The following is a 22,324-nucleotide window of genomic DNA, read 5'->3' on the forward strand; positions in this document are numbered from 1 at the left end:
TCTGGAGTTTCTTAACCCCCTCGACATCACTTAATTTCTTTGTTGACCAAACTTCACCTGGTGTTTTACGCTGAAAATTCAGGGACTGGAGAGATTGTTATAAAAAAAATACTTTATTATTCACATTCACATTCACACCAAAATTACAGTTTAAATCTTCAGTTGTTACTTTGTCGTCTCACTTTGAGCCCGAAGTCATTTAAATACTTTGTCGTCTCAGTTTATGAGCCTGAAGTCATTTAAATACAAAGTGGTTTTAACAGCCAAGTTGCTAGCACACTGAAGCCACATAGAACTTAAATTCACATAAAAAAAACACCAGCCACAGTTCCAGTCAGCAGGTCAATAAAGTGCTGTCAGCTAATTTTAACCAACACAAGGTACGCTCACTGATGCAGGTCACGTGGTTCAGTATCTAAAGGTTACGGGTGCCACTGTCGATGTCATCCTCTGAGGGGGAAAGTTCACTTGCTGGGTGGTCTATGGGGAGGAGCTGAGATGGTTGTCATGGTGAATCAGCTGGGGGTTTAGAGATGACTCCAACTCCCGCTGCTTTTGAAGGAGACCCTAACAGACAGACAGGAAAAAGACCAACAGTGTCAACCATGTAGCTATAGTATGTCACTGCTGCGCAATTTGGGAATGGGAACCTACGGGAGTGGTTGCAAACCCCGCCCCTGGAATCTAAACCGCACCCTGGAATCTAAACCGCACCACCGACCGCTTCCATTGGATGAATCACAATCAATGAACAGACTAAGCATCTTTAACAGTAGGCAAATAGATGCAATTAAGCCAGCAGAGAAGCAAGTCTCCATTAGTTTATACACTCTTTGGGTGGTATATATCCTATAAGTATTAACCTATAACATAACATGTAGCCTGTAACTTAACCCATTAATACCTGGAACGCATCTGTGTCACTTTAGATTTCTTTGGCTATTCAAAAATAGCAGATATACAAGCTCATAGCGCGGCACCGAGTGCCGCGCTACGAGCTTGTATATCTGCTATTTTTGAAAAATCTCAAAAATATTTTTTTTAGATTTTTTTTCAAAAAACTGTTAGGATTTAGAAGACATTTCTAGAATCTTCTCAGGTCTTAATGGGTTAGTAAATATACATTCTGTAAAAGGTCGGCGTTGCGGTTTCGATTCCAGGGGCAGGGTTTGCCAAGCACTCCCGTAGGTTCCCAAATCACACGTCACTGCCGTCTGTCTAAAATTTGCAAACACAAACCGAGGGCTGGTCAGTTTAGTTTGCTCTCTCCCTCGTCTTTGCTCCTCACGGGCACGGTCACAAATGCATTTCATACGCGTCAAGAGACTTGAGACGTGTTGAACTTAACGCGATTCAACGCGCCGCAATGGGATGCTCCACCCTTTTTAAACGGGGAAGCAGACACTTGTGATGCATATGAAGCACATGTGACTGTGCCCTTTCTATATCCCAGTTCTTCCCCCTTTTGCTTCTCCTCAAAGTGACAAGCAATTTTCAACCATAGCTCCATCATAGGGACTAGTCACTAATGCCTAATATAGTTCTGACATTGTTACAAACTTATGAATATGAATCTTTTAATGAGCCTTTATGTTCTGGACCACCATCTAATGACTTAAAAAGACTTGTGTGTGTGTACCTGTCTGAGCTGAGCCAGTCCTCTGAGGATCTCCTGCTGTCTGTGTGTTTGTGCAACTGTGTATGTATTGTGGAGCAGAGGAGGTCTGCCTCTCGGAGTGCGAGGATGAGGAGCAGGGGGGAGATAAGTGGGAGAGTTCATCTGGAGGGGGTCTGCGGAGAGAAGAGAACGTTACCCGTTATCTGTGTAAACACCTGACACACTTGCAGGATGTATGTATTGTATTAGAAATCACTATCTGGGAACCCATCGCCAAATGAAAAGGAAAAACAGCCCCCTCTGCTGTTTTTTACTATCTCAGTTGGCTCTGCGAGGATGTTGACGTAGCACCCGTGCGCAAGGAAACCGGGGTTTTGGTCTGCCTTCAGCCTTTCACTTCCGGTGGTGCGACTATGTTTTCATTCCCACTAACAATATTTCTCCACGGAACACTAACACCACTTCTCCCAGAGAACATGGATCGTTTTGGTTATAAGCCCACTTTGTTTCTATGATGAAAGAGTAAGTTAAAATGTGAATATCTTTCCGTGGTTTTGTCTGCTCCGAGGACGCTATTGTTAAATGAGTTTCGGTTTGTTTCGAGTGGGGAAGGATCGGTGGACACGTAAATCCCGCCCACTACATTTGATTGGGTAAAGCGCGGCCTGCTTTCTGATCTGAAGGCACGCCCACTTGTAGGCCAGTGCGTACGCGTTATGACGAACCCCCCCGACAGATTCCAACGCAGAGCAGAATCTGTTCTTGACAGATTAGAAATCACTTAACCCATTAAGACCTGAGGCTGATTCTACAAATGCCTTCTAAACCAGTAAGTTATTTCAAGATTTTTTTGTGAGCTTGTATATCTGCTATTTTTGAATAGCTTTTAGCCAACGCTAAAATCTAAAATGACACTGATGCTTTCCCGGTTTTAATGGGTTAAACCCTCCAGACTCTGTACTTGGACCGCTTCTTTGCGTCAACACAAATTCTCGTTGCCAAAAACAACCAATCTACAAGCTTGTGAGCTTATAGATCTGCATTTTTTTTGCTAATGTTCCCCCCCATAATATGGATGCTAGGGTTCAAGTGGTTAACCTCTGTGTTGTCGAGTGTGTTATGAGTTGGGTTTGTGTTGTATAGTATTATCAACCTGTGTGTGCGGTATGTAGTTGGTAAACTTCATCAGTTCTGATGTAGGGAACAAAGTCCAGCTGGGAGGGAGGGGTGGTGGACAGGGCTGGGTGTAGACAGGAGCTGTCACTCAGTGGGCGGGGCTGAGAGGAGGAGAGTGGGCGTGTCTTCTGTCCGTGTCTAACAGCAGGAACTGGTGGAGAGTGCCCCCTGCAGAGAGGAAACAGAACTTTTTTTATGTCCTGGTAAGACATACAGGTTACATAGTGTAGGTTATATAGTGTTTTAAGTTGTTTCTCACCCGTAAACAAACTGGAACTTTTGAAAAAGAGAGTTCCAGTTCTTTAAAGATATTTTAAAGACAATGATAGAATAAAGTCATCATGGTTTTGTCAATGTGGAAATAACACCTGCTCCCACACATATTTGTTTGGATATATAATAGCAGAAAAAGCACACTTGTAGGAGAAACTTGGCCAGACAGAATTCCATTTACCCTCACTCTGTGCTATTAGTTAAACAGTCAAGAATAAGTCATATTGTTCTAAAAGCCTACTCCTTCTAATATGTGTTTGAATTGTGTTAAAAGGAAAGGAAGATTTGACAAAAAATGTTTTAGCATGAGACCCATTTACATTCAAGTGTTAGAAAAGTAAGGCACACAGCAGGGCCCCTAGTACTGCTGGTTTCTATCCTACCAGGGCCCCTAGTACTGCTAGTTTATATCCTACCAGGGCCCCTAGTACTGCTGGTTTCTATCCTACCAGGGCCCCTAGTACTGCTGGTTTACCAACTATCCTACCAAGAGGCCTGGTACTGCTGGTTTTAGGAGAAAGGAAGCTGATAATTATATTCATTAGCCTGACCTTCTGTGACAGACAGAAATAGTGTAAGTCGTGCCTCACCTCTCACTGTGGATAGATGGACACACAGACACCTCTCTGGTTTTACTGTCCACCTGGAGACAAGAGAAACAGTCAGTAAAAACACAAACTAGAAGATCAGTCAACCAGTAGGTCAGTCCATCAAAAGAAAATCGAAAATCGAGGGTTAGGGTTTTGGTAATATTGATCAATAATGTTCAACTTCATCTGTTGCTTCTGTTCTCTGCGAGTGAGGATCCTGACATAGCGATTACATTTCCTGAATATAGGGCAAACTAGGTCTCAAAATCACTTTTAACATAATACACAAACAAAGCAGATAATCAAAATATGTTTAAAAAAAAAGAAAAAGAAATGTCTATTTCGCTTTCTGACATCACTGCTCGCATTACACCGACATTGGTGAACTATCGATTTCTGTGGCACAACTTCCCCTCAAGGATAACCTAACATGAATACAGCAATGTTACCTTTCTAGGTAAAGTACTAGGCCTTTGGGTTTTAAATTCATTTGCAGAATCAGCTTTGTGTAACTTGGACTGGCTTCTGATTTGCAGTTTCGACAGGAGGTTCTCCACAGTGGTTGTGCCTCTGAACCACCTAACCAGCTGTTAACATTTAGTTTGATTGGGATACCAAAGAGCAGCGGGCCTTCTGGTTCTGACAGCTCCAGACCTGGAGGATGAGATGGTCTTATATATGGATACCAGCTACAAAGGGCTAGGGACAGCGCTGGCTCAGGTGAAGGCCCACTATTTAACCCATTGAGACCTGAAGCCGATTCTACATGTCTCCTAAATCTCAACAGTTTTCTGAAAAACGTATGTTTCTATGTCAGTGGTGCTCAATCTTTTTCATGTCAAGGACCCCCAAAATTATATGTATTTGGCCACGGACCCCCATCAAAATATTTTGTTCCAGGGACCCCCAGAAGCAAAGATTTGAGTTAAAAATGTTATATATTCAAAGATTTGCACATATTTTCACGATTTTTCAAAAATAGCAGATATACAAGCTCGTAGCGCGGCACTCGGTGCCGCGCTATGAGCTTGTATATCTGCTATTTTTGAATAGCCAAAGTGTCAAATAATGCTTTTTTAGCTCAAATCTAAAAATGACACAGTTCCAGGTATCAATGGGTTAAAGCAGAGCTTTCTCTAAACTCACCGTGGTGGAGGAGGCTATGAACCATTTGATCAGAGGCCGGAAAATAAGTTGTTTTCACTTTATCATGTTATCCTTGGATGTCTGATAGCATATCATTAAAATGAATCAAATATAAAACTAACTTGGCTCCACCAAATCCACCTACCTCTTTTGTAGAAGGGCTGGTTTTGGTGTTTGGACCCGGGTTAGAGCTAGGACCAGGGTTATGATTATCAGTCCTAGACAGGCAGTTCCTCTCCTGCAGAGCCAGGAGGTCGGCCTGTCTCCTCAGCCGTGCCTCCTGTCTGCTCCTCTGGAGGGAGGGAGGGTAACGCTCTGATGCCGGAACAAAACTCCCACTGGGTCTGCAAGGAGAGAGATAAGGGGATGAGAGACACGCCATGGAGAGGAGACGAGAATAGAGATGACGAAAGGAATGGAGACTCTGTGTGTGTGTGTGTGTGTGTGTGTGTGTGTGTGTGTGTGTGTGTGTGTGTGTGTGTGTGTGTGTGTGTGTGTGTGTGTGTGTGTGTGTGTGTGTGTGTGTGTGTGTGTGTGTGTGTGTGTGTGTGTGTGTATACGCATACGTACCTGTTTACATTCCAATCTGGTCTCTTCACTCTTTTACTGCTCTTGTCTGTTCTGGCAAAGCGCTCATAGAGGTCTCCAGCTGTCCCTTCTCCTCCTCTCCTCTCTGCTTTCTTTTCTCCACCTCTCTCTCCTCCAGGCAGCCTGGGGTTCTCCTTGTCATTTCTCCCTGCAGGAGGCGGAGAGAGAAGAGGACGAGGAGGTGTCTGGAGACACTCTGGAGGCACGCACACACAGTTTTTGTTTTTTCGTTATTGCTGCTACAATGTCAACAATGTCTTTCATTATTGCTGCTACAATGTCTGAGGACAATACCTTTATTTTTACTCGTACACAAGATAACAATACGATAAGAACATTAAAGTAGTAGTAGTACTAACCAGTTTGGACAGAGATGTCTTTGCGTGGAGAGACAATGGTCTTCTCTTCCTCATCAGTCCTCTCTGGACCCGCTACCTCCTCCACCCTATTACCTAATAACACATGTACAGTACATTACTACACTCCTTCATATGGGGACAGTGATATGATTAGTTTCCAAAGCAGATGGCGTAGGTCTGTTAGCTGCCGCTCTCGCCACTGTTCTAGCTCCTATATTGAATTTAGAGATGAATATAATCTCAAATAAAAGGTAAAAATAAATAAATAAATACAACTATTTACCATTGTGTCCTATAGACTCCAGAAGTCTGCCGACATCATGACCTTTCCTGTTGAGTTCTATGATCCTCTGTTTCTGTTTCAAGTGCAGCGCCTCCTGTTGGGCATTCTGGACACTCTGATATAACAGCTGCTGCCGGACAAACTGCTTCTCCTATACAGGTACAAACAAATGTGCTAAAGTCAGTTTTCTCAAATGCATTTCACAGCCAACTTAACTATTAAATGCACAAAACTCTGTCAGTCCGTCCGCATACATTTTTCTCCACAGTGGGTTGACCAATTGATCACACTATGGGTGTGTGTGTGTGTGTGTGTGTGTGTGTGTGTGTGTGTGTGTGTGTGTGTGTGTGTGTGTGTGTGTGTGTGTGTGTGTGTGTGTGTGTGTGTGTGTGTGTGTGTGTGTGTGTGTGTGTGTGTGTGTGTGTGTGTGTGTGTGTGTGTGTGTGTGTGTACCTCCTTCTGTTTGTCTCTCAGTGTATTCAACTCATATTGCCTCTGTAGTTCTCTCCTCTCCTCCTCCACTCTCCTCTCCTCCATCTTCTCCTCCTCTCTCCTCATCTCCTCCTCTCTCTCCCTCCGTTGCCGACGCTCTTCCACCTGAGCCTCGATCGCCCTCTGATGAGGGGGAGAGAGGGACAGACAGACGGAAAGAAATTAAGAGACCGGGAAATAAAGAGAAAAAAGGACAAATCCTTTTAAATTTTTCTGCTGTTCCAGCTGACATTTTTTATTCGCTTCTAATGTTCTGTATTTAACATTTTATGTCCTTATGTTTTTTCCACTCTATATTGAATTACATACCCAACCTTTATTAGTCCTGGCTGAGGGGGTGATAAAAGAACTGAGAGAACGATAACCTTGTGCCGACTGCCGATTGGTTAGCAGCCCTATTGTATCCCTGGGGATTATATGGCCACTGACCATTCATTCAGCATGGGTAGATGCCACCTCACACTAAACTCAACCTCGCTACTTTACAGAATTCATCTTTGGATAGTGTGGTGCAATTATTCTCAACTGAGGAGACATTGAAATTGGCCATTATGGTGCAAAGGAACCAAAACACACTCCTCTCACCTGTAGTTCCAGTTGTTTGATTCTCCTCCGCTCTCTCTCCTCTATCTGAGCAGGGTCAAGTAAGGCAGTCATGGTTCGCAGGTGACTGGAGCGCACGAAAACACACACACACACACACACACACACACACACACACACACACACACACACACACACACACACACACACACACACACACACACACACACACACACACACACACGTACGTCAGTCTAATGTAAAAATGAACAAGAATGTACATGTAAACACATTGACTTTTGTCGACTTTTGTCTATTGTCCAACAATACAATTGAAATTGAATCTTTGTTTGCTGCTGTTTTGGCCAAGACTCCCTTGCAAAAGAAATGGTCATTTTCAGAGATCTCAATGGGACTATTCCTGGTAAAATAAAGGTGAAATACAATATACTGTAGCATATAGTCGCTGTCAGGCGGAAACCTTGTATGTACAAACATAATAACCTGTGTTCCAATGGAACCAATAATGTACAGTAGTTCATATTTAGTTACAAGCTCTTGTGGTGTCCCTATTATGGGCATTGTTTTTAAAAAATTTAAAAATAAATCTACAAGCTCACAACCCATTGGGACACGTTGAGCTTGCAGATATTTTCGCACTACACTGTCATACGATGAAGTATAAAATCGGCCAGTCATTTATGAAAAGAAAAACATAAAAATATGAAATATTGAGATACAAAATGTCTACAGTATCATCCATTTTTAGTCTTTAATATAACCTCCGAATCCCAGGGCGGATATTCTAATATAACCATAAGGCCACTGAGCTGGTAAAATTCAACATATTGCCTAATGGTAAACCTACCGATTGTCTGCTGATAAACCTATATACTGCCTACTAGTAAACCTACCTGTTGTCCACTGGTAAACCTTCATTGTCTACAGGTAAACCTACCTATTATTTACTGTTAACTTATGAACTGTGTTGTCTTCTGGTAAAGCTATTGTCTAATTGTAATCCTCTTATCAAATGATCTGATAACAAGATAGTTTGTGTGCTGTAGTCCCGATGATAGACGGAGGATAAGCATCAACAGCTCTTTACAGTATATTCTGTCCATCACTCATCTGTCCTCTACCTGGCCCGGTTGTTATATCCAGCAGCAGTGTCGACGCTGGCCCGGCCAACACTCTCTGCTCCACAGCTGCTCAGGTTGTCCCAGACCAGGGACAGGCTGGAGGAGGGGACCCTGCCCACCTCCGACTCTACCCGTTCTGTACCTCCACCTGGGGCTGTAGGCAGGGTGGATGAGGACAGGGTGGTTGGGGGCAAGGTGGAGGTAGGTAGAGGAACAGGAATTCTCCTGTGGAGGGAGTCAAAGTGCATGGCCCAGTGCTCGTAGTCTTCTGTCTGGAGAGACGGAACATAATGCAAGTTTAACATGTGGTCCTGTATGGCAAGGCACCACATTAAGGCACTGGTTGTGTAGTGTTTCTACTGTGTGTAATGAGTTTCCATGCACCTCTCTGGGATATTACCTTTTAACAAAGCCCAAAATACTGCCCCAGAGAGGGTTAACTTTTAGTGGTAATCCAAACCATATACAAAAATAAATAAAAGCATTAACAAAATGGAAGGCACACAATTATAAACAAACTCCCTCTCTAGTTAAATCCTGTTACATGGGCGTTTCATTTACACCGGGGTTCATTTGATTTGCAGTTTGCATATCTGGTCTAGTAGCTAGGCTATAGCTTAGTGTGGTTAGCGAGAGGCCATCTGGTAAGCAGAAGGTCACCAGTTCACCTCTGTTGTGTCTCCTGAGCAAGACATTTAAACCCTAACAGCCCCCCTAATTTTTTTTTCCTTCATTTTAGCTCGTCTTTAAACTGATTCTACCATGTGTAGTGTTTCTACTATGAAGTGTTTCTACTGTGTATTGAACACTACACAGCAATGTATTTCTACTGTACCTGCTTGAGGAGGTCTTTCTCCTGCCTCCTCCTCACAGTGTTCTCCTCTTTCTGTCTGTCCAACTGCTCCAGCCACCTCCTCCTCTCCTCCTCTCTCTTCTCTCCTCCTTTCACACACTCTTCTGCACATCCCTCCTACACAACACTTTGATATGTCAGTGACTCTGTGTGTGTGTGTGTGTGTGTGTGTGTGTGTGTGTGTGTGTGTGTGTGTGTGTGTGTGTGTGTGTGTGTGTGTGTGTGTGTGTGTGTATATATGTTTGTACTTCTGAATGTGTGTGTGTGTGTGTGTGTGTGTGTGTGTGTGTGTGTGTGTGTGTGTGTGTGTGTGTGTGTGTGTGTGTGTGTGTGTGTGTGTGTGTGTGTGTGTTAGGGCATTCACCGAATAGTCGAATATTCGAATATCAAACCGACTATTCGACTATCAAACCACTATTCGATTATTCTATTCTATTTATTTTTTTTAGTGACTTTTCTACAGCAGACATGCAGCTGTGAGCTCTGGTGTGACGTCAACTCGCATTCCTTGAGTCGAGTCATCAATGCCATTGAAAAAAATAAAATAAAAAAATAATATTATTTTATTTTTTATAATCAAATCGATTAATCGAATATTCGAATACTTATAGGTCGAATAATTCGAATGCTAAAAATCACTATTCGTGAATGCCCTAGTGTGTGTGTGTGTGTGCATATGTCTTACTCTCAGTCTGAAGTTTGACTTGACGACAGCAGGCAGCTCTCTGGCAGAGCTCTGAACTGACAATGCACCATCGCCATCCTGCTGAAACACACCCATTATTAAAGAAGAGAGAAATGCCATTGATTGCATCGTAAAGTATGCATGTATTTTGGATGAGTTGTGATAATAATAGGACCATAATATGCTAATAATACGTCAACATAATATTATGTTGACGTCGGTGAGATCAGTAACATCTTACCTGTCTCTCTGAAGCTACTCTTTTCTGCTGCACAGCTACCTGCTCATCTACAGTACACACACAAACATTCACAGAAACATGTTTTAGCATTTTATTATTTGTGCGTGCGTGCGTGCGTGCGTGTGTGTGTGTGTGTGTGTGTGTACCTAGTTCTCTCCTCCACCGAGTCTTCTTGTCATTCTGAGAAACTCTGCTCTCAGTTTCTCTGTCTCCCAACCAGATCAATACGCTGTTTGAAACACACACATTATGATTATTATAAATTCTATGTTGTAGCTTGTTCACGTCTATCAGAAACATTGATTCAGTCTCCTCACTTGTTCTCCTTCTCCTCTGATATGCCAGTTCTACTGCCAGGGCTCCTTTCTCCTTCAACTTCTCCTTCTCCAGCTGCCTCCTTCACTGTGGAGTCACACCGGCTTCCTGGACAAACCAAACAGAATACAGAGGTGACGTTTAGCATGGCACCATCACGTCTTGTGTATGACTGAGTGAAGTGTTCTAGATTGTCCTGAATCTCTTATGTTATAAATGATTTACATTTGGTGGTGGTTTTCAGATTTATTTTCAAATGCCATTTCACTAATTAACGCTTTCAGACGGAATTCATTAGTGAGCCCTCCATGGTAACATGTCATGGTAACATGTCATGGTAACATGTCATGGTAACATTCTCAGACAAATGTCCTGTTATTTCTTTTTTTTTAACCAGTGATTTATTTGTTCCTCCTCCCATTCAGCTGACCCTGCCAATGTTGTTCCTCTTCTGAGCTCTGATTGGTGGAGGCTGAGTTCTGAATGGAGCTGAGAATCTGCTGCAGCTGCTGACTGGTCAGATACACTCCATTGGCCAGGGGGTTCAGCCGGTTGTGATGAAGGCCCGCCGTGTCCTCCTCATTGGTTGGTAGTCCTGTTTTACAATTGGTGAATCTAGAGGGCATGTTTTTGGACCCGTTGTCTGAAACCTACACACACACACACACACACACACACACACACACACACACACACACACACACACACACACACACACACACACACACACACACACACACACACACACACACACACACACACACACACACACACACACACACACACACACACACACACACACACACACACACACACACACACGTTTCATTTGTGTCCTTGTGGAAGCACCGGAAGCTTGGTGACCACCTGGTGCAAAGTGCAGTACCTTAGTATGGTACTTGTGTAGTGCTTGTGACAGAAGGCAGCACTACACACAATTAAAAGAAGTAAACTAGTTAAGCCCTCTACTCCTGCCTTATGACTGCAAACCATAACGCATCTCACCATACTACACCTCTGAACTGAACAGAGCGGTGGCTGTGTGTGTAATGTGTATGTGTAGCTACTGTATATGTGGGTGTGTGCTGCCCGCAGTCAGCGACAGAGCCGCACCTTCACAAATAAACTCGCCTGCAGGAATATGATTAAAATGCATAAAAGGCCCCGACCACTGCCCTAGCTGTCCTAGCAGTCGGGGCACTTAGGCTCTAATATAGCCTGACAGCACATCGCAGGTTTGACTCCTGTTCCAGACGATCTTTGCTGCATGTCTCTCTCTCCCCGTTTCCTGCCCATTAAGGCAGAAAAAAGTTCCCAAAAAACAAGAGAGAGAGAGAGAGATTGTCTCATAACGTTTCTGTTTGGATTTTAATCATCTTCTTGCAGGTAGCTCCTTCACCGACTGCGGGCAGCGCACACACGTATACACATCATTGCAACACTCTCTCACACAAGTTTCAGGCCCATTGAGGCGGCCAGCGGACCGCAGGTGAAATAATAATCCTTGAAAAAGTGAGGAGATCAAAAGTCCTCTGGCCCCCCTGTTCTGGCGTCACTACCCCAACTACATACTGGCCACCAGCAATAAAGCAAACCCACACTGTTTTTAATAAATATATATTACATTTAATAAAATAAATATGTTTACAATTATTGTTGTATTAAATTATTCTTGAAATAATACATAATCAGAATCACGTCTTACCCTAGGTGCAACTTTAGCCCCTCCCACTGCAAGGTGATTGGCTTTTGAAGTGTTGCGTGATGTCAGTGGCTTCGTTCCACTCCTTCCTGGTGCATCGTGTGTAGAGGAGGTGGAAGAGGTACCTGCTACTGCAAATCTCGTCTTCCTCCTGGCCTCCCTGCGTTTGCCAGTCACCTCCTCCTCTCTCGGCAGCTCCTCATCCAGACGGGAGGCTTGTCTGCTTCTCTGGCCAACAGGAGGCTTCCACGAGGTAGACAGCTGACAGACACACGCACACAGACATCCAAAAAGATAAATAAATAAAAACACACCGATATGAATGGTTAGTGGCAACCGAGCAGTGCGGACAGTTTACAGCCATAATCAGAGAGCTAGTCCTACCTTAGCTGGCTTCTTCTCAGCTCCTGCAGTAGAACATGAACAGTTAACAGTGCACACAGATCACACTCAACAACAGTGATGATATTTTACGTTATTTCAATTATTATTATAAGTATTATTATTGTCCGATTAATGTATGTGATTAATTTAGACTGTACAATTATGGTTAAAGAAAAAGAAGAAAAGGGTAAAAAAGTAAAAGGTATCCAGCAGTCAACAACATTACTTTTCTGTTTGTAAAATGAAACAAAGACATTAATTCACCTTTTGATTAAGTTTAAATAGCACACATTAAACGTTTTTACATTATATATATCACTAAACCAATTCAATTACAAAAACGATTTTCTATGAATCAATAATTATTGTATTCATAATTTCACCCCTTAGTTCAACTATAATGTTCTGGTGAACATACTATGCCGTTAACAAAGTTGGACGTGTCTTACCATGGTTGAGTAGAATTAGTCTGGGTTTTCCGTTCTCAAGTTCAAACAGTAAACCATCTCTGTGTTCAAAAACAGAGGGGAAAGGTCAGAACTGGGACATTAAACTGAGTCTTATTATGTACTGTCCTGTTTCATTTACTGTCTGAATGGATGCTGTGTAATGTTGTCAAACGTGTACTTTGTCAGTAGTCCTGTGATAAACATCAGACAAATTGTACTGCTTAATATTTCATAGTGGAACTGTTCCACTATGAAATATTAAGCTGTAAGATATGACTTCAAATGGAACATATATATAGGCTATATATGTTCCACTGGAACATATATAGCCTATGCATGGTTGCAGACTTGCAGACTCCAGAGACATGATGGAACAGGGCCAAGTTATAGCTATTATAATAGAAGGAGAACTTGAGGCTCAAAAATTGGGGAGAGCATTCCAGTTACCCTGAGTCAGTGTCGGGGCTTTGTCAGAGTACCTGCTGTACCCGTCTGTCTGCGTCCCTTTTGTGCCCATATATGGAGATATCTGTATCCGTCTGCCTACCCGTGTCCCTTTTATGTCCATATGTGGAGATCTCTGTATCTATCAGTCCGTGTCCCCTTTATGCCCATATATGGAGTTCCCTGATGAATATCCAGTTGTCCAGAACAGCTTTCCAGCCATATGGGCAATATATATGCCAATATATGGGCATATACTGATGACATCAGGGAACTCCATAGTCGTTCGAATAGAGCACCGAAGTCCTGACGTGACTCGTTCATCCCCAGGTTTGCGGAAGTAATTTCTCTATGGAGAATAACATTGGGTCATCTTAGAATCGTCTCATATAAGAATTGTGGTCCAAAAATAAACACCGCGTGTCGGCGTTATTGTCAGGGAGGAGGTTCTGTATAGTTTATGATAGTCAGTCACTTATATTTGATACAGTCTGTTTCTGGCGAAAATGTAACTAATTCGGCGGAAGTAACATTAGCGTTTTCTCACCGTCAGTTGATGCTTCATATCCATAAGAGTCAACACGCCGGGGTCATTTGTTTATTTTTGGAACACAGTTCTTATTTGACGCGATATTAAATACGTCTATGGGATTCAGAACGGGGGTGGAAAACTGCGAACCAGGTAGACAAACAAAGGATGTGTAAATGACGTCAGACTTCGGCGGTCTATAACTCCATGGCAGGCACGGACAAGCACTGACGCACTCCCTGGAGTCCTTGCCCATGCGCGCCCCGAGTTTGAAGTTGGTTGGTTCCCTATATATGCACATGACATCATTGACATGACCATATATGGGCATAGCGGTTGGATCTGTTGCTCTGGAAAACTGGATGTCCATATATGGGCGTGTCGGGTTTGTTTATGGTTATGTCAGTGTCATACCGAGTAACCGACGTGCCGAGGTCCGCCGGCCGTTCCTCCCACCCAGTAGCCAATATGAAATATAGGATGACAAGACTATGTTGTAAATAATTAACATACACATTCTGAATGGACTGACTGCCCGATGGCGACCTTGTAGCTTTAAGCTTCATATCAACAATGTTGATATGAAGGCACCTTCATATCAAGGTGTATAGGTCAATCATATTAAGTCGATTTATTTTTTTAATGTGTCTACTGGCTGCAGTACGCTAACTCTAACATACACATTTATAACCTTACAAATGTTATAGCCTATCTACGCGGCTTTAACGCGGCTGTCTACGGTTTACTTAAGAATTGTTGATCAAGTTAACTATGCTGTAGGCTTATGTACAAACTGTAGATATAAACGCTGCCGAAGCATGCTTGTAAAATATTCAAATCCATCCCACAGCAGATGGCCTAAATAATACGTTAGCTGGGCTATCGCTGTTTTTAAATAAATAGAAGGACGAACTTACCCAAGGTTCATGTTTGCAGATAATACTCATTGATGTTTGACTTAAACGTGGATTTAAAACCTCCAACTGGCCAGCAAACGGAGCGTTATTAGAAGAAAAACATTTTTATCTGTCAACCACAATATACTGTGTATGTCCGTTGCTGACAACGACCAGTAACGGCTTCACTGACTGGTTGAAAATCCGGCTCCATATGACCAATCACAACGTGCGTGTGTGTGTGTGTGTGTGTGTGTGTGTGTGTGTGTGTGTGTGTGTGTGTGTGTGTGTGTGTGTGTGTGTGTGTGTGTGTGTGTGCGTGTGCGTGTGTGTGTGTGTGTGTGTGCGCGTGTGTGTGTTGCTATTTGTTTCAAAAAGCTTTATACCCTGTGTAGGCTATATAACATGTATATAACGACGACGATGCTGTGCCCCCTCCAACTGTATACTTTCCCGATTTTCTTAAACTGTTTTCATTATATTTTGACACTTGCTTTGGCAATGCAACGTAAAAGGTTCAATACTGTCCACTATCAACCAGAAACTGTGTTGGATGCATTACAGTGCTTGTTTAAAAAAAAAAAAGAAGTAGAAAAAAATCTTAACTCTTCAAGTGCCATTTCTGTATGTTATGCATTATGCATTTATATGCACTCGGTTTTCATGTTCATTTCATATACATTCTTATGTGAAGCACTGTGCATGTGATTTTGTTGATGTAAAGGACTGCATTTTCTGTTTGTTAAAGTATAATAATGGTCATTGTTATTATTATTACTGTGTACCACATCCAATATTTCCAATAGTGGAACCATCACCCAAACTACTCAAGAGGATCTGATGTATCGTCAGATGTCAAGCTTAACATCACGTAGCCATGCCCTTTTCTCTGGTCCTATATGCCAAAGAGGCAGGCTTATGAGGGTGGTCCATATAGGAAACAGGCGGTCATTATAATATAATTACCACCTGTTTCCTATTTGGACCACCTTTGTCTGCTTATAGGCTCGCCACACTGGCATGCTGCGCTGTTTGCCAAGCCCCACCTCTTCTTTGATGATTTGAAGCATTTGACCCCAGTGTGTAGGTGGTTCAGGAGGGTCCATTGCCCCCCCCCCCCCCCGGGTCGTTGATGTAGTGATGGATTTGTGTGGGCCCGGCTGTCTCCCACTCCTGCTTCCAAGATCTCGCCAGCAATGCGTTGATAGACAGGTCCTCAGGGATAGAACAGAGCATCTCTTGTGCTACCTTATTGAAGGGATGGCGGGACTTGAGTCTGCTTGGCGGCACTGCCGTCATTGTGGTGTGATGCAGGATGTGCCAGTCTTGTTTCTGGGCTTTCCTTGCCACGGCGAGGGTAGCAGCCTCCCGCCGATGGCTGGCCTGGTTCATTCCTTGAGGACTAGCAGGTAGAACAGGTGGGCTTCAGGCAACCAGCTATGATCCGGAGGAAGCTGTTGATGGCGACATGAATGTTTTTGACGTGTGGGCTTCGGCACCAGGATGGGCTGGCTGCAGAGAGGACCAGGGCTTGCATGGATATTTGTAGTGTCTTGGCAGTGGCTCGCCAGCGAGACCCTTGATGACACCTTGGCCTTAACTTCTTCTAGGTGTTGCTTGAAGAACAGTGTCCTAACTAGATGTATTCTGACGTGGGGCTTGCTCGAATTCCAGGCGCATGTTGTCAACGAACATGTCCGTGAAGCAAAAACCTATTTTTGCTTCTCTGTTGTCAAGATGGTATGCCGCCGACACTGTCTTCCCAATGCTGAGCTACAGATGCCACCTGCGGAGGTAGGCTACCATGGTGCCCATGTCTTGGTTGAGACCATCTTCCATCACCTTCAATAATAATTAAACCTATTTGATCCCGTGGGAGAAATTAAGTTTTCAGTTTCAGAAGTTTTCAGTGTATTGCACAGGTCATCGGGACACCTCAACAACGTGGCAGGGCTGGGAATCAAACTTGAGACCTTCTGCTCCTGAGGCGGGCTCTCTACCCATTCAGCTACGGCCATCTTGTTGGTCTATGCTTCCATGTTAGTCATCTCAGCATGATGGCTAGGTCGTCCAAATAACCATATTTTTTTTATGTTGTATCTGGTAGGTCATAGATAGATGTTAAACAGCATTGAGGAGAGAACAGACCCTTACGGAATACCATTCTTCAGTCTTCTGAGCCAGCTGTGCTGGCCATTACTGTTGATATTAATAATATTAATAACTTTATTTCACTTTCATACAGAAAATGCAGCTTAAAGTGCTTCACATAAAAATGTATATGAAATGAACATTAGTTCAGAACAATGCATAAAATGCATAACATACAGCAATAGCACTCGAAGGGTTAAGATTTTTTTTCTTTTTTTCTTTTTACAAGCACTGTACTGCATCCAACAGTTTCTGGTTGATAGTGGGCAGTATTGAACCTTTTTTGTGGAAATTAGACAAGAAAACATGCTTAAATCCTTTTTTAACATGGGCGTCAATGGGAAATTGTGACATCGCCTATTTAAGCATTTTTCAATATGTTCCACCACTGGGATTTGTTAGGACTTCTGATATGTTATTACTAACATATTTATGAAACAAAAAAAGAGGTTCTGTTGCAATTTGTCCTAGGTCATTTTGTAAAATGCCTATACTGAAATGAGGGGTTTGTGCCAATTCAGAAAACCCTACCACCTGCTCCAGAAAAGCTTCTGCGGGTCATCAAGTGCAACTGCCAGGCTGCTCCCTGAGATACACATGCAAATAGAACAATATCGAGTACACTCCGGACCGGCATATGGACACTGCAGAGGGTCCAACTGCACTAACTCAATACAGATGCACTGTGACGAGGATGAAGATGACATTTTGTAGTGTGATATTGTGTGTGCATAATTTAATTTAGTTGTTTGATCAGTACTTGATCAGTTGTGTGATTATGTGATCATAATAAATTCTTGTCACTGATATTCTGTATCCTTGTTTTGCTACAAGGAACAAATACAGCATGGTCAAATCTAGCAGAAAGGGCCAAAACGCGTTTTTGGTAGGGTCATAGGCTACTTACAGGTAAATTTCAAAACTTTCCCTTCATATGATTCCTTGCGACCTTTCTTTCTGTGATTCAGGACATATTGAGGGTACAAAATCAGCTGAGTTTGGTTTTGTTGCAATTAGTGGGAGGTTGACCCCCATTTTTGCATAAAATGCCTGCCCTGGACTATCTCTCTCCAGTGGTGGAAAGTAACTAAGTACATTTACTTAAGTACTGTACTCAAGTACAATTTTGAGGTATTTGTACTTTACTTGAGTATTTCCAATTTCCAATACTTTTACTTCTACTCCACTACATCTCAGAGGCAAATATTGTACTTTTACTCCACTACAATTATTTGAGAACTTTAGTTACTAGTTACTTTTCAGATATAAACTATGATATAATGAAACACACATTAACCACTTTAGCCCTATTTTATACATAGGCTATTTGAAAATAGCCGATCTACAAGCTCACAACGCGTCGCGATGTGAGCTTGTAGATCTGCTATTTTCAAATATTTAGTACTTTTACTTTTGGTACTTTAAGTACATTTTGATGCCAATACTTTTGTACTTTTACTCAAGTACATTTTTAATTCTGGACTTTTACTTGTAACAGAGTATTTTTATATTGCAGTATTGGTACTTTTACTTAAGTAAAGAATTTGAGTACTTTTTCCACCACTGTCTCTCTCTCACTGATCAAGCGTCGACTCGTCTGACATCACACAATAGAAAACGTTGCCTAACCACAGTCAGCAATTTATGCTGATGTCAGCACAAGTTGCTGACGTTGTGTCTGACATCACCGAGATGAGCATCACCTCTCCGTGATGTCAGCCACAACAGAAACGGTTGCACTGCTCAAGGCTGCACGTCACTACCTTGGATATAACCATTGCATTTAGCATTTAACAGTGGTGGAAAGTAACTAAGTATATTTACTTAAGTACTGTACTTAAGTACAATTTTGAGGTATTTGTACTTTACTTGAGTATTTCCAATTTCCAATACTTTTACTTCTACTCCACTACATCTCGGAGGCAAATATTGTACTTTTACTCCACTACAATTATTTGAAAACTTCAGTTACTAGTTACTTTGCAGATATAAATTATGATATTATAAAACATACATTAACCACTTTAGCCCTGTTTTATACCTAGGCTATTTGAAAATAGCAGATCTACAAGCTCACAACGCGTCGCAGCGCGACGCGTTGTGAGCTTGTAGATCGGCTATTTTCAAATATGTAGTACTTTTACTTTTGATACTTTAAGTACATTTTTATGCCAATACTTTTGTACTTTTACTCGAGTACATTTTTTATTCTGGACTTTTACTTGTAACAGAGTATTTTTATATTGCAGTATTGGTACTTTTACTTAAGTAAAAAATTTGAGTACTTTTTCCACCACTGGCATTTAACAAATGTTCGCACTACAAACATTAGCTCCCGTGCAGCTGCTATTTTGCATTGATTTGTTTATTTCAATTGATTTCAATGTATTTGATTAATTAATAAAAACGTGTAAAAGCCTCTAGGTGGCGACAAGGCGTCACAACATACAAACAAAATTGGAAAAGCCAACTGAACTATAGCAGCTAACCGTTAGCCAGGAGGATAGTTGATCAGCCTCACCACCATTCTACCACACATACTCCACCCGCACTGGATGTGTAACGTTATAGCGGCTCTACTGGGATGTTATTCAGCCCTTTAGGAGTCCCCCAACCACTGGAGGATCGGCGCCCCTGGGGTCTCTGTGATTAAACAATACCGATAGAAATAATAAAGACACAGGATTAACGGTCTGCTGATGAACGGGTGAGTTGTTATTTTGACAGTTCACTTCTATTCACGTTTTGCTGAACTGCTGTGAAGCAAACCGCTTCTACTTATTTACAGTCAGCTTTGTCAATGTTATATTGTTTTTTTTTAATGTACATTCTCAGTATTTGGCATGGCCTGCCCTTCAATGACCACATCCCATATATGATCAGGTGCTTTAAACGTAGCGTATATTATGTTGTTGTTGTTATTCGCGACTGCGTAACACGGCAGCTACGTGTTAGCTAACGTTACCTCAGCCATGCTAACTCAATGGGAAGATGCCGAGATAACGGCTCTGCTAGCAGCACCCAGCAGATCACACTTTAAAACAGGCGCATAGCTGAGAAGACGTGGGAATTGTCTTTTTTTTTTTTTTTACAGTAAACGCATGACACATGTACCGAAGTTTCGGGAAAAGCAGCAATAGAGCCAAGTTATAGCTTTGGTTGGAGATTTGGTAAAGCAGGAGCTAAGCTGCTATAGCTGTCATGCTAAGGTCAAGAAGCTAGCGACAGCTAAACGTGCCAGAGAGCTCAGACCCCATCACTCAAAGGGACGGTCACGCAATAATTGGCTAGTTGGTTGTCATGGGAGACAGAGGTATAGCTTTAACTAATTTGATTAACTGATTGCAACTTATTGCTATTAAATACAGTTTAATCAAACCTGACACACACACACACACACACACACACACACACACACACACACACACACACACACACACACACACACACACACAGCCACAGCCCTAGAATGGCTGTATGAAATATCAGTATAGGTTTATATCTGAATTCCATAATTGTAGCCATAGGCTACAGTTATGGAATACAGATATGTTTATGTGTTTTAATTGTTGCACTCAACATGTACTCACCCAATATCTAATTGTTGTGACTTGGGGTCAGATCTTCTCATTAGCATATCTGTTATGGCAGAACATGTGTTTAGTAGAATATCCCTCCACTTGTCCAGAATGTCCATGGGATTCACTCAGACAACATTCTCTGTACTCGATGGGACAACATTCACATTGGCACTACATGTAAACTTCCTCCAATGAGCTCATAGGTATGGGATAAAAAAACTGACTGGTGCATTGGTGCTTAAACCATAACCTCTAAATTGAAATTCCTTCCATTGACTGACCCATTTATGAAACAGAGAAGTCCTATCTGATTAAAGGGATAGTTCACCCCCAAAATGACTTTTTTTCTGTCGATTAGTCATCCCATGGAAACTTGAATTCATGGATTTCTTTTTTTTTTTTTGTCGCATTCCTAACCTAAGCCAATAATTTGATGACCAGCAGACACAAAGAGTCTCTTTTGCGTCTCCTACCGGAACAGCTGCCTACTGGTATCTTATCTATCTAAATATCCATGAATTCAAGTCTCCATGGGGTGAACTTTTCTGTCTAAGGTGTTCGTTTTAGGGAGCGCTCGTTTTAAATCACTCAATGTCCTGAGTAAAATTGCACATACATTGAATCTTGTGGAGAAGTGGAGATAATTGACTAAATACACATTTTCTGCCATGCAGATTTCAAATTGATATGCAACTAGATGACAAGATCTGACCCCAAGTCACAACAATTAATTATTGGGTGAGTACAAATTAGAATGCCACCTAGATTAATCCCTCCACAAAAATGCATTGTGTTCTATGGCTGTGTTATGAAATACACAAAATGTATGGAATGTCAGCCATTGTAGGGCTAAAAGAAACAAAGACAGTAGACAGTGAGTAGACAGAAATGGTGCAATCTTATAATGAGCATTAGGAAGGACCAATTACATAAAGATGGGTTGAAAATGGTTGAAGTGGTCTTTTAATGTGTTTCACTGCCGGAATGTAATACAAATAAGTGTTGAGCTCGTTGAGGCTGTTTGGCTAAAAGTAACATAATTGTGATGGTTGCACTATTGACTGTAGACTAGTCTGATTGTCAAATCTAGGCTCTACCATTTTAGATTTGATTAGATTTTGATTGGTTGAAGTGGAAGAGATAATAATTCCACGTAAAAACTCTGCTCAGAGACTATCTGCTCTCCCAGATCCTTACCCTAACCATAACAACAACAAACCCATACCTAAATGTAATAATCTCTAATATAATGCCTAATCACAACCAATTTAACATTATCCCTGAACTTTAGGCCATCTCTGTTTGGTTCTGGCTCATAATGCATAGTGGGTATACTGCTGGTTTGGGGGCCTCTACCTTTACAAAAATATAGTCTTGGGACTCAGTGTGGTCAAATACTCAACACTGAACAGTGAACACAGATCGATATTGGAAACTTTCTAGCTTCATAGTTGGTGAAGTTTCTGATGCGTCTCATAAGAGACTGAAGTGTTTGGTTGAGAGACTAGTTGGATTAAATCAACATTGTTCAATGAAACATTATTCAGACTCACTTTCTCTTGAATGATGTTCAATGTGGGGATAATAATGAAGAGGGGGCGATCCATGCATGTGTTTCTGCTAACTGTTGGATTTGTTAGTTTGGCTTTAGAGACAGTTGATTCAGTGTTGCTCTGCTATTATGAGGCTGTTCTAGAACAGAGGAAAACATCTTCATTGTCTTAACTTGGGGTTGTGACCCTACATCATTGTTTTGTTAGTGTCATGTTATTGTTAACTACACGCAACTGTGTGTGTGTGTGTGTGTGTCTGTCTGTCTGTCTATACCTCCTTCTGTCTCTCTCTCTCTGTGTATTTAGCTCATATTGTCTCTGTAGTTCTCTT

The 22,324-nt window shown here is 42.0% G+C and overlaps 2 protein-coding genes across 3 annotated transcripts in view; one reads left to right on the forward strand and one right to left on the reverse strand.

Annotated features, from left to right (window-relative positions):
- Positions 1–130: 130 nt before the first annotated feature.
- Positions 131–14,868, reverse strand: ccdc66 (coiled-coil domain containing 66). 2 transcript variants are annotated; one of them, XM_080424176.1, is made up of 21 exons: positions 14,730–14,868; positions 12,840–12,898; positions 12,391–12,413; positions 12,010–12,267; positions 10,735–10,954; positions 10,307–10,412; positions 10,136–10,218; positions 9,990–10,036; positions 9,749–9,826; positions 9,046–9,180; positions 8,211–8,482; positions 7,111–7,195; positions 6,487–6,648; positions 6,034–6,184; positions 5,751–5,843; positions 5,374–5,587; positions 4,949–5,147; positions 3,658–3,710; positions 2,772–2,962; positions 1,640–1,791; positions 131–567 (listed from the first exon to the last, which is right to left on the reverse strand). In XM_080424176.1, the coding sequence occupies exons 1-21, from the start codon at positions 14,738–14,740 to the stop codon at positions 481–483; spliced, it is 2,679 nt and encodes an 892-aa protein (XP_080280302.1). In that variant the 5' UTR covers positions 14,741–14,868; the 3' UTR covers positions 131–480. The 2 variants fall into 2 exon arrangements, with proteins under 2 accessions (XP_080280302.1, XP_080280301.1); XM_080424175.1 differs by having other exon boundaries at positions 9,749–9,829.
- A 4,536-nt stretch (positions 14,869–19,404) lies between these two features.
- ip6k1 (inositol hexakisphosphate kinase 1) overlaps positions 19,405–22,324 on the forward strand; it is a 34,859-nt gene continuing 31,939 nt past the window's right edge. Inside the window, exon 1 of the mRNA XM_080423975.1 lies at positions 19,405–19,566. The gene's annotated coding sequence lies outside the window, so the exon portion shown is untranslated. The remainder of the gene's footprint in view (positions 19,567–22,324) is intronic.

The sequence above is a fragment of the Gymnoscopelus braueri genome (genome assembly GCF_963280865.1).
Source record: "Gymnoscopelus braueri genome assembly, chromosome: 3".
NCBI lineage: Eukaryota > Metazoa > Chordata > Actinopteri > Myctophiformes > Myctophidae > Gymnoscopelus > Gymnoscopelus braueri.